This window comes from Halichoeres trimaculatus, unplaced genomic scaffold, assembly GCF_033239565.1.
Source record: "Halichoeres trimaculatus isolate MK-OKI-2021-1 unplaced genomic scaffold, fHalTri1.1 fHalTri1_scaffold_7, whole genome shotgun sequence".
NCBI classification, from domain to species: Eukaryota; Metazoa; Chordata; class Actinopteri; order Labriformes; family Labridae; genus Halichoeres; species Halichoeres trimaculatus.
In genome coordinates this window covers 18449370-18466152 of record NW_027437185.1, presented here as the reverse complement: position 1 = coordinate 18466152, position 16783 = coordinate 18449370, and the positions used below count along the sequence as shown (strand labels likewise).

The following is a 16783-nucleotide window of genomic DNA, read 5'->3' as shown; positions in this document are numbered from 1 at the left end:
ATACATCCGTGGGAGCAGAGCGAGTTTATGATTGAAAACAGCACTTCAAAGGACTTTACATGACTTACGTTACAAGTTTGGTTTACTTCTATACCTTTTACATTCAAAGTGACAACTGTTTCCTCTTATTTCAGGGGAGACGTAGTGAAGCACTGGGCAGTTGTAACACATGGTGGGAAAAAAGGAAGCATATGAAACAAATGTGATTTAACTTACGGCTTTAGCAGAGTCATGCATAATGTCTGATTGTGAAGTTTCTAAAACAGTTTTTTGTATCGTATAAGGTCATTTGGGGATAAAGCAGAACATGTAGCCTGCGTGTTTGTAGCCCCTCTGATTAAGTAGATAAGAGACCTAAATTAGATCACTTTATTCGTCTGGCTGGACTTCAGCATGACCACAGAGCCTACAGAGTCTGGACCGCAGCCTCTGAATGAGAACGAAACTCACACACACACACAGCTTCCTCTTTCCACCCAGCAGCCGCGCTCCTCTGACTCTCTCTGTCTTTTTTATTCTTCCTTTCACTCTGTTCTCTCCGACTCAGCCCTGTGATATCACGGAGCAAAGGATGTGATGTCACTTCCTGTTTGGTTTTTCATGTGGCGCTGCCAGCGGCTACAGAAGCTGCAGCTTGCTGACAGCTGTGAGCGGAGCTGGAAACATGCAAATACACAGGGTCAAAGGTCAGAGCGCGCTGAATATAAGTGTGTGTAAGGCCTCGCTGCTGCTTTTTGAAGCCATGTTTGAGTCACTGAACTTTTTTTTGGCTTGGTTTTGTTTAGCTTGTGGCTCACCTTAAGCTTGTTGTTTGTTAGTGCATTACTCTTCTCCAGCTGCTTTTAAATCAACTTTCTAACCATGCAGATGCATAAATCATCAGAGGGTTTTTTTGTGTGTATAGCCTAAGCACGGTCACATCGCTGGAGGACACGATAATCCTGAAGACATATAAAAATATATCACCTTTATTATCTGCTCTGCCAAAAAGAGCAAACTCTGACTCCTTTTCCTCATCGTCTGCCGCAAGTCGACAGCCTGGTGGTGACAGACAGCCTGTGACATCCAGCCCTGGTAATAGAAGGCAATTATAAGCCCTGGCGAGAGCTGTGGCATTGGGGGAAAACTTTTATGCAGCCCCCCTCCTGGGGCGCTGACATGCAGACACACTGAAATTAATTGCTACAAAACATCAGGCGAGCTCAACGCACACGTGTGCGTGAAGTCAAACTCCTGGAAAGGAGAAGAACGAAACAATACACATCATGCAACGCTGCATTGATGCTCATGAGGAGGAAGAAGAAGAAGAAAGAGAAGCAGCGAAAAAAACAAGTAGATCCCTTCCAACAAATCATGTTTTCATCTAAATAAAGAAGCCAAAGACAATAGACTCGGGTACCTTGGAGACCAGGAGGACTATTTCTCCATGGCAACCAGTGTGGTGTGTGACAATGCCGCAGTGCGAGGGTTTGAACTGCTAAAGCTGTCTGGGAATGCAGAGATAGATGGGGAGCGAGGAAGAGAGGCTCAGAGAGTGAGACCCACGGAGGGCTGTCTGTACGCTCGTAATGAGAACACACATTGTCACAATCCCACGGCGAGAAGAATGAAGTTCACGACTTTCCAGGGCGCACTGTTTTCTTTTCTTTCTATCTTTAAGTCAATGCAGAGAGAAATCATGTTCTTCACTGAATTATTACACCAAGCCTGTTTATGCTTCACAAAGTGCATATCCAAATATTCTCACATGTAAACATTTCCTCTGTGTTGCTATGGAGTTGTTCCCCTGTTTGGCTGGTAGAAAGCGCAGCCGTGTGCGGCCTTTGAGGAGATTTATTTTAATTGTGCCGTGTATTGTGGCCAAGACACCGTCAGGCTACATGCAGGGTGTGTGCTGTCAGCACACTTGTGGATACATGCAGACGCATCGGCCTGTAGACGTGATGTGTGTGTGGGTGTGTATGTGTGAGTGGGTGTGTTTCTATGTGTGTGTGTGTGTTCATTTAGCCACGTGCAGTGTGTTTGGATTGCAAGACAAACACAAATAAAAGAATGTGCAGGTTTGTGTCCTTGTAGAAACCTGTGTGAATTCTTGTGAAAGGTGGGCAATTAAAAAAACATGCTTCCTGTGTGGTCACCCCTCTTCATACATGCTATAACCCCAGATTTGTTGGATTATTACACCATAGCATTGGGTTAAGCAGCTCAAGTAAAGAAAATTGTATTTTTTTAATAGATGTTTATATATGATTCGGGGTCGGCTGAGGCTGCTTAATGACTTTTACAAACTGTACACTTCTGCAAGTATCAACTCCGTCCTCACTAATTTCTCCTTGTCAGCATCACTTGACAACAATCATCATGCAGTCTCCTTTGTGTGTCTTTATTTTTATTTGCAGCGCGCTTTATAGAAATTCATTACACTGTCTGCCGCCAGCGTAGGCAGAAAAATATTCCCCCAGCTCAGCTGAACTCTCACCCTCCTTTAATGTAAATACCACTCCCCAGTCACGTTCCTCCCATTAAGGTAAACGCCTGCATTATGTATGAATCTGGACTCCTTAATCCAGTTGCACCATTAACCTACACACCCAGACGTTTCCAGTCCTCACATGAAGTGTTGAATAGAGACAGCTCTGACCCTGCTTACTTGGGATGGATAATCTACATTTAAAGCAGCGAGATAAAATTACTTCTCGTTCTTAAACTCTCCTGGAGTAAAGATGATGATTTATACTGATTAAAATAGAGAAATCCATCAATAAATTTTGAAAATAACTCACAAATAGTATCTGCCGACAATAATGAGTTAAATCTCAAATGAGGAGAAGTTTCAAGTGCAGATAACGGATCAGTATAATCAGTATGAAACAATACATGAACTAATGTTATTGTAATGAATAAAGTTCAGCCCGCTGCCCTTTCAGGGTTCCAATCTGCTATATATACTTTATGATTATCACACAGCTTCTTAAGCATTTGATTTAATTTCAAACAAGAGGTAAATCCAGGTTTAAGTGGTGAAACACATGCACAAGTGTTAAAACAGAAGGTACCTCAGTGTCTGCTTAGGCATGTAACACAACAATCTGTAATGTAATTTAAAAAGTGTAATTAAAAACAATAATGTTATAACTGACTCTAACTGTAACAAGTTTTTAGATTCTGAGCAAAAAGTTATTAGATGTTGGGTTTTAGCCCATTTTTAAATTACATTTTTGGGTTGTTGTTACATTTCAGGTCCCTGTTATGTTTGAGGCTGTAACAAGGCAGACGCTGTAAGTAAAACCACGGACAACACACACATTCAAAACAGCCAATCTTTACATTGAAAATACACATGGTTAAAAAATGACTTGAGTCTGAAAAACTAAATTCTCCAATCACCACACATCATACAAGGGGTGGAATTTTCCTACAACCAAGATGTTTAGAAGATACTAAGAGTTTGCAAAATAAGAGCAACATTAGCCCCGTTTCCACAAAGCAGTCTGGTTTAGATCAGCACGGTTTAGTATGGGTTGGCTTAGTCAAGCCTGGTCCTGTTTACAGCCAACCGTGCCCCCTCGTGGTAGGCAGCGTGTAAGCTGGACGCTGACAGCTGCATCTGTTGAATAATAGCGTGACACCATAGCAGCGCGACACAAAGCACAATTAAGCTTTGTGTAAGAGAAGACGGTGTAATGAGAGGAGAAATACAGCCGCTGTGGCACGGTAAGTGACGACAGTTTTTTTGACCAATCAACGTTCTACAGTGTTGTAGCTCCGCCTAGCGGGATAGGATCAGTTTAGTTTGGCACCCCAGAAGGGTCCCAAAAAGTGGGATGGCTCGTCTCAGTTATTTGGGGATCTGTTCCGGGATCAGTCAGTGGAAACGCTGTGAAATGCGTGCCATGCTGAGACGAACTGAACTGAACCACTTGGTGGAAACGGGGCTATAGTAGCTGCAGGTGAAGAAGATTAAAGCCGGCCTCAACTCTGCCTCTTTACCTCACATTTCCAATATGGCTCCTCACAACCATAGGCTTCCAAACTTCAGAAACAGATGGATGATGTCACAGAGATGATGTAGTTGTACAGTCCATGGTGAATTTTTTTTTAAGACACTTTAAAAAAAGTGATTTTGAGTAAGATACTGCCGAGCACCTACCATCAAAGTTGACATCAACAGAATAAGCTTGATGGACTTTTATAAGAACAAATTAAATTTTTGTGAGGATTTTTCAGCTGGTTATGAAGAAGAGTGAAACTAAAACTAAAACCTCATAACCTACAGAAGCAAACAAGACCATATTTAGATTTCAACGGGGAGTGGTATGAGTGACCGTTCAGAGGCAGCAGGAGGTTCTTCAGTTGGAGAGGAATACACACATATGTACAGAAAGGGATCATTATGAGATGAGAAGTATGGTTTTTGTCGAAAGAGAAAAAAATAGGCACAGAATGAAAGTTCCTCACAGGGTCTTTGTTTTATCGTCTGGCTGCTGCAGAGGTTTTTAAACCTGCAGGTGAATCTTTGGTCCAAGTGACCCAAACTGACATTTGGCCCCCGAGCCTCAACTCCTGAAAAACCCATTGTCCCATAAGCCAAATGCTTCTGACAGTTATTCATTTATTCATCCTCCCTCCTTCTTCTTTCCCCTCTTTCCTTGGAAGCATACAAGGAGTGTGAGTGTTGTTTGTGGTTTTTGTGTATCTGCCTCGTCAGACGTCATGCTTGTTGACGTCTGGCACTCGGAGTTAAACGATTATCGTATGATTGTAAAAGGGTTGCGGGGCTTTCTGATGGAGACCTGTCTTCCCAGCCCTGTAGGCTATCCCACATCGGCAGTCTCTAGCTGGGGTAGAGGGGAGGGGTGGGGAGAGGAGAGAGAAGGGCTTATGTGAATCAACCTGTCGTACCTGCCCTGAGGCCCACCTGTCAACAACCCAGCGACAGCCGCTTTCTCTCCCTCTCTGCCTCTCTGTCGCTTTCTGCCTCGGTTTCTCCATCACTTCCTCTGTATCTCTCCTCACCCGTTTATCTCTCTGCCTCTCGCCCTCTCTGCTCCGTCACTTCTCTTCAGCTCCGACACCACAAAACAAATAATTCTCACCTGAGCGGATGTGCCGCTCTGACTGTCATTTTCACTTCACAGCGAGTTATTGGGAACAGCTTTGGCCATTGGACCCAAGGAGGCTATTTGTCTTGGCAACTTCTGATGTGACTCAAAACTCAAATAAACTCTGGAGAACAACTTAAAGGTTTGTGTGAGTCTGTTTGTGTGTGTATGTTAGTCTGTGTTAGTGTGTGTGTGTGTGTCTGTGTGAGAGCACAGAACTTGCCTGTGTGTATAACACCAGGTTTACACGGGTCATCCTCTGAAAGCCAGGGTGATTTCAGCTTTACTTTACCAAATTTCAGTAGCTCTGGTTTTGTATTTATAGCTTTGGGTCCATGGAGGAAAAAGATAAAACCAAACCTCCCTGGCCTTTCTTAGAGTTCTCTCAATAAACGTCAGGGTCCAAGGAGTGAGCAAGGGTGATGGCGTGACTGTCTGATGCAATAATAAACCCACGCTCGTCCACATAAACAGATGTGGACTGGCTGGGCTCCATTTGACTGTGGACTAAAGCAAAGTTTAAATTCCTGACGAAAAAAATCTGAAGACTGTAGTCGAATAAAAACAGGTCTGTGAGTCTGGATGTTTTCTGTCTGCTCTGCGTACGTAGCCACATGACTCACACCCAAACGTGTCGGCTAAAGACAACAAACTCAGCCGCTCCTAAGTCTGGACGCTGAGGCCACATCTTTATGCCTCCTGCGCTCCTTCCTGTCTGTCTCTGAGTAGGTGAGAACGTCAGCAGCACTGAGAGGAGCATTTAGTTAGTCAGCTCAATCAGCCAATGAGAAGCTTTGTTCTGGTGCAACAACTTGAATTAGAAGAGGAATTCTCCTAAAAACAATATGCTGAGTAAATAAATACACAAACAAATAAATAAATAATTTTTATGTGGGAAGTGTGTTTAACTTTTTACATAGTTAAGGATTTCCAAATGTAAAGATAAGGTCCCTGAAAACTGTGGCAAAATAAATCTGAGGCCTAACAAGGGGACACCTTGGGTAGAAGGAAATAAAGGACACCCAAAATGCAGTTTGGGAGATTTTTATGATTTATAAAACAAAATAAACAACAAAACTATCTTTAATGTACCGTGAAAATTTTCTGATGTGGCTGTAAAAACCTGTTCATTGTCAAAAAAGTGACTAATACCTGTTTTTAAGTCAAACTGTTCAATATGTTTGTCATTTAAAGGTTTAAAAAGACAAGACTGAATAAATGTACATGCATGTACTGCTTTCTCCACGGGGCCAAAATTTCAAGAATTGAGAATTCCTCACAGGTGCTTTAAATATTGTATTGGTGTAAATAAAATAAATAAATAAATAAAAGAAAGAAAGAAAGAAAGAATAAAAAGAAAGAAAGAAAGAAAGAAAGAAAGAAAGAAAGAAAGAAAGAAAGAAAGAAAGAAAGAAAGAAAGAATTTGACCCAAATTTCCAATACTATTCATTGTCCTGTCACCAAAATAACAGCTTTAAAAAAGAGCAGACACACTGAGAGAGTAGTTCTGCTGTGTTAGACTGTTGCACTAACACTGTTTGTAACAATCAGGACAGAAACAATGGGGGAAAGACAAATATTTATAATCAGCATCATCTCTGACCACATATTTGGCCAGGTGAAATTCAATGGAACATTCAAATAGGATACTTCCTGTTTTCATATTTTCATTTTATTTGGTAAGCTAATGCACGTTGAACCACTTATGTCAGTAGCACAGAAGATGTCACCCACAGATCTGACCTATTATACATCAGTTCTGTCAACACGCCAGGGTCTCGCCGCCCACAGACACAGCTCAGACAAACAGAAAAGTGTTTTGTGGCAACCTTTAAATGTTACCCGTTGCTGTGCTGTGGCTGCTACATGGTTAGGGGAAGCCCCTCTTTTCAGTGCGCTACCGGTGACTCATCGGGAGCTGAAAGGTCAGAGGTTAGATCTTTTGTCACAAGCATCAAACAAACAGGCCAGGGGCTCAGTGAGTCACACATACTCTGGGGGACATGTTTGGTAATTGTGTCTCTGTCACCTACCACCCTGAGGAGACAACAACGTACAGATGAGCAGATAGAGCAGCCATTCGATGCTGGGGCCCTGTCTCTGTGTGATACACTTATACTGAAGCCTGAGGGGTGGGTCGACAGAATGGGACGCCCGCAGTAACTGTGGAGGGCCACAGATTGTTTTTCAAACATGACCGGGGCCTGAAGCTCCAAGAGTGCAGGAAAACTTCTGATCTGACCCACAGTATACCCATAATCTGCTAACACGAGGCAGCCTCATTCCTGGAAAAAATGTGTGGCTGCTTCAGTTTAGCAACAGGTGGTGCTCTGTAATCCTCTGCATTGTATTGTGATGGGTTGGATTTCACTAAGCGAGCCAAGGTTTATGATGACTGGACCTCTGAGTGGAGGTGTCAAGTATTTAAACAGACATTCGGCGCTGGATGTCTTCATCCACGGTTGTTTCCAGAATCCCATTAGATCCATTTGGCTTTTCATGCATGTCAATTAGTCCACTCCGCCAGTTTCCTCAGCGTTTCCAACAGATTTTATCCCTCTAACACCAGTTCATCTTTACCCGGGCGCATCTCACTCAGTGTGTGAAAAGGTCAGGCCACACAGTCCTGCAGGCATCACTTTAAAAGCTCGGGGAAGAATGACATTTATCAAATACGCTCCTATCATGTTCTCTGCTCCTCTCCACAACTCTGCATGACTGTGGGGCTAATATTCAGCCTGTCACTCTGCCTGAAACCATCAGGCCTGCTCTCCTCTCCAATTTAATTATCAGCCCTGTGTGCTGTAAGGACCCCAAACACATCACAGCTAAATTTAATCTTTTATCATCCAAAAGTCCACCACTCTTATCCTGTCGCTTTTGCCAAAATAAAAGCGTGAAAGCTTCATCCGTGCTCCGAAATAATCAGGTCCTCTCTCCCTCTTCCTTTTTGTCATTATATACACACACACACACACACACACACACACACACACACACACACACACACACACACAACACACACACACACACACACACACACACACACACACACACACACACACACACACACACACACACACACACACACATCCCTCCTCATCCCCGTCCCCTCTGCCACATTATGTAACACGCAGGGTTTAGTAACTGTAACCATCCACCCTGTAATCTAGGTCCGCCCATCATGGGAGCACACAAGGCTGCACACACCTGTATGCTAATGCAGAGGGATTGCACCACCGGTTGTTGTGGGTGGCCTGGTAGGTGCGGAGGTGTGACGGAAGAGCAGGAGTGTCTGTCTGCCTGCCTGTCTGTCTGTCTGCCCGTCTGTCCTGTCTCCCTGCTTGGCAGTTGCTGCTGACAAATGCCAGCACAAAGCTCCCACGTACTGTATGTGGGTGTGAGGATTCTCTTTTGGTCTCTTTATTTTCTATTTTTCCATCACCCTCACCCTTCCTTCCCACCTTCTCCATCTCTTTTTTCTCATCCTGCCTCCATCTCCTCGCTCTCTACTGTACAACATCTCTATGTCTTCGCTCCCTCTTTATTTTGACGTTCCAACTCCTCTCCTCTCTTTTCTTCCACCTCCTCTACCATTTTTGGCTCCCCTACATCTTCATCTTTTTCTTATGGCAAATTAGAGCATGATTAAATATCAACCATTGCTTCCGCCGGTTGAGTGTTTGTGAGTGCGTGCGTGCGTGAACAGGGGCGTTGAGGCTGCGTAGGTAAAGGGAGAGCCTTTTGTTTCTCTCTAGCTGGCAGAGCGTTGGAGTTTCATCAGGCGAGGACTCCTCTGGTTGTTTTGTGTGGGCAGCCGGGGGAAACACACCACGGAGAGTGAACTGGCTGACCTAGACACACAAAATAACACACAAACATACATGTAATGATGCTGACACACACACACAGACTAATTCTCCTTCCCCTGCCCTTACAGCATCTGCTTCCACCCCCTCCATGCATCGGAGTGAGGGGAGGCCCAAACAGCCGCTGTGAACTGTTTATCATCTTTATTACTTTATTACTTTTCTGACAGTTTTCCCTAACCTGATTTTATTACTTTGTCATCAGATGATGAGTTCTCTCATCTGCTCCCTCTCTGCTCTTTCTTCTTTGCTTTGCCACAGATTTATCGACCTTGGTAACTGATGCATGACAGCAGCAAGGGATGCAGACAGGAGTTTAGATTTGGCAAAACAACTTCGCCGCAGTCTCTTTGTTTAACTCACCAACATCATGTCCAAAGCTGGCTCCTTTTTTCTTCCTCCCTTAATCCAAGAGGCCTAAAGATGAGTGGCAGCTCCTTTTATGGAAACCAAAAAAAAAGAAAGTTTTGGGAGTGGATGGTGGGAGCTCGATTTCTCTCCTAACATACATGAGCCCTGCAACTTCATCATTTCTACAGATCTGACTGTATGAATGTGAGTAAACAGTATATGCATTACACATTCTCTGGCTACACCCTCTACTTCAGGCTTATTTGGATTTTGTGAAGAAGCCCCTGCTCCAGATCATCCATAATAAATGACAGAATTTTTGCTATCAGTCTAATGGGGGTAAACAAAGGGATTTGCCAGAGGCTGAATGGGAAACGCCTGGGAGAGAATACAGACCAAAAACCAACTCTATCTATCTATCTATCTATCTATCTATCTATCTATCTATCTATCTATCTATCTATCTATCTATCTATCTATCTATCTATCTATCTATCTATCTATCTATCTGTCTACCAGGTGTCATTAACACCTGTAAAACGAGTTATGAAACAATACTTTAATTCCAAACCAAATAATTCCTGAAGTCTTACCTGCACCAGCCCTTCTTTTCTCTCCTTCTCCTCCTTCCTCTCAGGCCACCTCAGTGTCCTGCCCACGATGTTTCCCAATGAGGTTCCTCGCATATAGATCCAGTCAGCAGCATGGGAAGCACATTGATTTCCCGTCAGCATCCACCGAGCAGTGCTGGCGCGCCGGCCGAGGCTGGAGCAGCCGGGGGGAACATCGGCATCCCGCAGGCGTCCTGGCAGCTGCGCGCAGCGTTGTTAATGCGGCCCATTAGGCCGCTGAGTGGCAGAGAGATTCCCCGAATATCGAGCCGGGGACACCCCTCAATTAGACGGATCGCCCCGCACCTCGTCAGCATCCGCTGCTATCTGCTCTCATTAATCAATGCCACTGCCGAGAGAGATGCAAAGTTCATTTGGAGCAAGTTTGCCACCAGGCAGCAGACTTTGCACAGTCTCATTTACAAGTTTATAGGTGAAGTGGTCCCTTTAGGTTATTTCCTGCTTTTCCTCGCGTCTGAGACATCATAGTCTAGTAAAAATGATAACCTGTGTGTAAACTTTAAAAAGAGAGTGTGAATTCGAGCGATTTCGTGGGGCAACTTTTGGTTTGAAAGCAAACATCTTTAAAAAGCTGTATTGGTCATTCAAATCTGTTTTTATTCTTACAGTGCACACATATCTGTCCTGGTAATTATAAAACAAAATGCCTTAAGCAGTTTTTCTGTTGCACAAATTCCTCCACACAGAGTGTCAGAGTTGAGCTGAAGCTGTGTTTTATAGCAGGGAAGCAGGATTCTGCTGCTGACATTAGTTATTGTGAGCGCAGGACATGATTTGCACTCCAGCCTCTCATTCACTGCCAAGCAGCGATCAGCGCTGCCTCAGGAAGTTCCAAATAAGGACATGGAAATGGAAACCCACCGGAATAGGTCCTTATGTAGTCACGACCTTATAAGGCACGGCGGAGCCGGGCTTTCCGGCAGCAGCGCTGCCTGCTGCACAGATGGGAAATCCAAATCAGATCTACAGGGCGACAGGGAGAGAGCAAGAATTATGCTGCTGTCTGAAGGAGCTGTTCTGCTATGAAGACACATTGATTCGGGACAGAGGAAGAGCGGCAGTGTCCTCGCAATTTACTGCGAGAGCTTAATATAAAGTCTCTCCTCTTCGCTTTCCCCCAGGCCAGCGTCATGTGTCCTCCACTGCAGTGACTAAATATGGGCTTCCTCCGCTCCAAATATGGACATCTACGTCACGGCAAGAGGGTATAAAAGGAGCGGGGAAACCTCTCAGCTCAGAGAGAGCCCTGAGAGCCCACAAGAGCAACTGTTAGAGCAGAGATAGAGAGACAAACACATAGAAGTCCCTTACCGAGAAATATCACAACAAACAAAAAGTCATTTCAAAACAACGAACATCCAAGAAGGTCAAAACCTGATTGGATAAGTTATTTCATACAAAGATTAAAAAAAAGAAAAGAAATCGAGATTAATCTGTTGATTAATTTTGATGTATCTTAGGGAATGAGTATAAATGACACTTTGATTTCTCCTGAAAAGACAAGTGGATCTTTACTCATCTCCAAGAGAAAAACAACAGGACATCTGGAGAACACGAGAGACGGAGCATCTTCCTCGGCATCAGCAGAAGTGTGCAGCAGCGCTCCCTGAGCTGGGCTAAGTGAATCCTTCCACCTGTGAAGCCGCGCTCTGTCAGCGTGCACCCAGCCTCTCTGTCCTCCTCAGCAGCTTCCAGCGCAACCTCAGCCCTGCAGCTCCAGCACCGGCAGAGGATGGCTGCAGCCAAGACCGAGATGATCCTTCCAGCCTTGCAGGTCTCAGAGCCACTGAGCTTCCCTCACTCCCCCATGGATAACTACCCTAAACTGGAGGAGGTGATGATGCTCAGCTCTGCAGGGACCCCCTTCCTGACTGCCTCCGCACCCGAAGGTGCAGGCTTCGGCTCCGGGGAGCCAGGAGAACAGTACGACCACCTTGCTGGAGGTAAGACCTGTTTGTTTCTCTCTGGTTTTCTGCGCCGTTTCTAAATGTTAAGTGAACACGAGATTGCATCTGCCTCAACAACACAAACAGGAGTTAAGATTGAAGGAACAGTTATAATAGTAATTTATACTTGACAGTGTGTTATTTATTTACAATTATAAATTGTTAAATAACCAAAGCTTACATTGAAATATTTTTTGTCTTTAGTCTGCACAAGTTTATTTTTCTACTGGCTTCTTGTGACAGATTCACTTAAAATAAATTTTCACTTTACTGTAAAATTTTAATGTTACCCAAATAAACAAATATTCAGTATTTGTAGAAAAATACAAATAGGCAAAATGAGGTTAATAATAAACACTAACAAGCAAATACCAATTTATTGATAGCTCTTAATTCTGTCAGCTCTCAGAGGACTCTGCTCCGTCACTGCATGCCTTCAGACACTCCTACAGCTCAATTCAAATTGCATTCCTAAAACCAGCTGAACTGCAGTTTCAGTAATCAATTGCCTCGGGCTCTGTGATGGGCTTCAAGAATTAGTGTGTGTGTGTATGTGTGTGTCTGTGTGTGTGTTTGAGAGAGAGACAGAGAGAAAGAGGGAGACAGCAAGACAGAAAAAAAGCAAAGAAAAACTGAGAGAGCAGCAGAGGTGAACGCATGTATAGAGCGCTCGTACATCAGCTTCTGCCGAGGTGTAGCTAAAGAAGCTAAAGAGTTTGGTGGAAGATAACGTGTGTTATTCTGTGTATAAATGTGTTGGGTTTGGGAGTGTGTGTGTGTGTGTGTGGATGTGTGTGGAGGCAGGGGCTCTCTGCGTGGGCACCTGACAGATCTGTCACAGCAGAGAGGGGTGACACACTGTCCACTATGCTGGCAGGATTCCCCCTCTTGCTCCTCTGGATATCGACAGTTTGATTAATGTCTTTCTCCCTCTGTGCTCTCTGCAGATACGTTACCTGATATCCCCTTCAACTGTGAGAAGCCAGTTACAGAGCAGACCTACTCCACCCAAAGGCTGCCCCCCATCTCTTACACAGGGCGCTTCACCCTGGAGCCCGCCACCACCTGCAGCAACAGCCTGTGGGCTGAGCCCATTCTGGGCCTGTTCACTGGTCTGATGGGCAACATCGCTCCCAGCTCGAGCTCTTCCTCTGCCTCCTCACAGACCACCTCGTCCACCTCTACATCCGTCCAATCCTCTTCCACTTCCGGTTCGTCTACCTCCTCGTCTCAGAACTCCAGCCTCAGTTCCTCCATCCACCACAGCGAGCCCAACCCCATCTACTCAGCTGCCCCTACCTACGCCAGTCCCAACTCTGACATCTTCCCAGACCAGGGCCAGACTTTTCCTGGCTCAGCTGGAGCAGTGCAATACCCTCCTCCTGCATACCCTAATGGCAAGACATGCACCACCAGCTTTCCTGTGCCCATGATTCCAGACTACTTGTTCCCTCAGCAGCAAGGAGAGATCAGCCTGGTTCCCCCTGACCAGAAGCCCTTCCAGAGTCAGTCCAGCCAGCCCTCCCTTACTCCTCTGTCCACCATCAAGGCCTTTGCCACTCAGACTGGTTCCCAGGACATTAAGAGCGTCTACCAGTCCCAGTTGATCAAACCAAGCCGCATGCGCAAGTACCCCACCCGGCCCAGTAAGACCCCTCCTCATGAAAGGCCCTACGCATGTCCGGTGGAGACTTGTGACCGCCGCTTTTCACGCTCTGATGAGCTGACTCGTCACATCCGCATTCACACAGGCCAGAAGCCCTTCCAGTGCCGGATCTGCATGCGCAACTTCAGCCGCAGTGACCACCTAACAACACACATCCGCACTCACACGGGCGAGAAGCCGTTTGCCTGCGAGATCTGCGGACGCAAGTTTGCTCGTAGTGACGAGAGGAAGCGGCACACAAAAATCCATCTTCGGCAGAAGGACAAGAAAGCTGAGAAAGCGGGAGCAGTGACAGTGACAGCAGCACCGGTATCAGCCACTTCACCAGCATCCAGCTACCCCTCGCCCATCACATCCTACCCCTCTCCTGTGTCCTCTTATCCCTCTCCTGTCACCTCCTGCTACTCCTCTCCAGTACACACATCCTATCCATCTCCTTCTGTGGCCACCACCTACCCATCGGTGTCCATGTCCAGCACCTTTCAGTCCCAGGTCGCCTCCTCCTTCCCCTCCTCAGTTGCCTCCAACATCTACAGCTCCCCCATCCCCACCCCGCTATCAGACATGCAGACCACCCTCTCCCCAAGGACAATTGAGATCTGTTAAGACTGAGCAGAAAGAAAACTTTTTTAGTCTCACCGCACCTCTCCTTCCTAAAGGTTCTTTGAGGGGAAAGAAATCAGCATCAAAAGACTTTGTTTTCCCCTCCAAAAAGCACTTTTCTGTCTGCTCCCTGTGCAGTGTTAGGTGAATCTCGAGGTTTACCTGAAAGTGAGAAAGAGACACATGTCAAGGACTGGGCAAAGACAATAAAAGATGAAAAGGGATTTTTTTCTGTCTCTGTTAAACAAATGCAGCACTTCAAATACGTAAGGAACTCAACAGATAGAGAGAAGAAACGGGCACAGACGGGTCTCTGCTATTAGGTACACAAAGACAAAGAGACAAACAGATTGGCAGCAGTCACGGTGCTAAGGCACGTCCGCCCTTGCAGGCACTCACACAGTGCAAAAGACATTGAATGATATACATAAGCTACAGTATATGTATATTGTACATGTGCCATGTTTCGTTTTTATCATTCTTTGGTACCATTGATGTGAAAATGATTTGCATATTTGCATTGTATTATTTGAAGTGAGCAGGGCCATATTTTCTACATACTTTCTCTATTATGTAGTGATGATGCTGTGATATGTTTTGACATTGTTTGAAAAAAGTACTTAAGTATTCAAGCATGAGTAAGAGTGATGTTATTTTCTGTTTGTAAATATCATCCACTGGTACTATCTCTATCTCTCTTTCTCACATGTGACATATCGCTCGGTTATATGGAAAAACAGAGAGAAGGAAAAAAAAACAACAAAACAAACAAAAAAACCCTGAACACTCCCGTTATTTGGTGCCTTTTGTGAAGCCTTGCTGGTGTTGTGACTCGGCTGCGCGTGGCTGCGAGAGGATGCACTGCATCTCGCCTTAAGGATTGAGGGAATATTTTTGTTACAGAATGTAAGTCATACTCAGAGGGAGGAAAAGGGATGAGCTGTGAGGGCACCGCTTCATTTCATTCGAATGTAAGCAAAAAAAAGGAGAAAAATTATAAAGTATATTTTTGTAAAACTGAAGTGTAAATATCCACATCTTCAAGAGCTGGAATGTTGAAGTTACCTACTGAGTAGGCATGGGATTCTTTTGTATGTTATATACATGCAGTTCATTATTTTGTGGTTATCTTTATTTTGTATCTGTGTTTGTTAAAACAAGTGACTGTTTCTGGCTTCTAAACACATTGAATGCGCTTAACTGCCAATGGGATATTTGGTGTACAAGATATCCTCCCAGAAATGAAATATAAATAAAAACATGAATATATATGTACATTTGTTTTCGTCCTTTAATCTTCAGGTATCCCATGACCATGTCTTCTCCATGAGAAGCTTCACACTTTATTTCATCATGCACATACATTATATATATTTCATCATCACATATGTTAATTGTATGCAGATTTTTATGACTTCACATCACAGGCAGACACTCTTTTATTTGAAGAGAGGATAAACTCACAGAAAGCCTCTGCTTAAATCACAGCTCTCCAATTGAATCTTTAATTGAAGATAACACTGACGCTTGACTCCCATGCCGATAAAAACTGAAGATGAGGAATTCTTATCTAGATCCAACATGCTCTTGAAGATATTAAGCTAATCTTAATTTCCATTTTATTTGAGATTTCCTGATACTCACTGGCCCTCACTGTTTAGCATACACACTTCCAGCAATTTCATCCAAGGGCAAAATTATAAAATATAAATCTGTTTTTTATTCTGTGCTGTTAGAAGAATGATCTTTTGCAGAGAGATATTTTAAAACCCTCTGTGCTTAGACATGCACGGGGTTATTTTCACACAGAGCAGGTGAAATCCATCACACAATAATTACCTTCTTTTCCGCAAATGTGGTCGGCGAGAAGCTGTCACCTCGCAGGGAAAGAGCTGTAACACACAATTGGGCAATATCTGTGTAGGTTAGACTGAATTGTTGCACGGGTGCAGCTGAACAAAATGGCCCTGAAGGTTTAACCGCTGTTTCTTTTGGTTTTTCTGAGCAGAGTATAATTACAGCCTCGTCGCACGGTCATTATTCATCCGCCACTGCTCCTTGGGTAAGGAATTCTTGTTCCATGTTTGAGTATGAAAATAAAACAGCTTGGGGTTTTTTAGCTCATGTAGACCGGAACCATCCTAGGATTTTCTCTTGGAGCTTTGGAGTCATTTCGTGTTTTGAAATGCACAAAACCAAAATACTCACAAATGCAAACGCAGCTAAAATAGAAAGAAGGAAAACAAGAAGAAGAAGATGAAGAAGAAGAAGAAGAGAGTGATGGAGGGAAAAGGAAAATAATTAAGATAATTGGTCTCCTGATCCCAAATTGACTTTCTAAATTAGGTCTGATGGGCTGTGTGTGTCTGAGTGTTTGTATCAGTGTGTGTATTTGTGCACATGTATGCAGGCGTTTGTGTGTAATATACACCGCAGCAACTGTATAGACTGACTAATGCACTTCTCTCCTGCTGTGTGTATCTGCATGCGATGTGTAATTGTGTGAAATCTGCCGTGTTAGCAGGCGTTGTTCCGCTCTGTGTGTCCTTGTATAAAACTCTGTGTCGCCTTAAAGAGATCTACCTGGACACTGACACCTAATCTGCTGACACA

General features: G+C 44.3%; 1 protein-coding gene and 1 long non-coding RNA gene across 2 annotated transcripts; one reads left to right on the top strand and one right to left on the bottom strand.

Annotated features, from left to right (window-relative positions):
* Positions 1 to 8176: 8176 nt before the first annotated feature.
* LOC141793735 (uncharacterized) lies at positions 8177 to 10949 on the bottom strand. Its single transcript, XR_012598429.1, has 4 exons — positions 10817 to 10949; positions 9917 to 10283; positions 9336 to 9409; positions 8177 to 8957 (listed from the first exon to the last, which is right to left on the bottom strand). It is a non-coding gene; the product is annotated as an uncharacterized LOC141793735 (long non-coding RNA).
* Positions 10950 to 11175: 226 nt separating this feature from the next.
* On the top strand, positions 11176 to 15445 carry egr1 (early growth response 1). Its single transcript, XM_074674578.1, has 2 exons — positions 11176 to 11898; positions 12849 to 15445. The coding sequence occupies exons 1-2, from the start codon at positions 11688 to 11690 to the stop codon at positions 14171 to 14173; spliced, it is 1536 nt and encodes a 511-aa protein (XP_074530679.1). The 5' UTR covers positions 11176 to 11687; the 3' UTR covers positions 14174 to 15445.
* The last annotated feature ends 1338 nt before the right edge of the window (positions 15446 to 16783 follow it).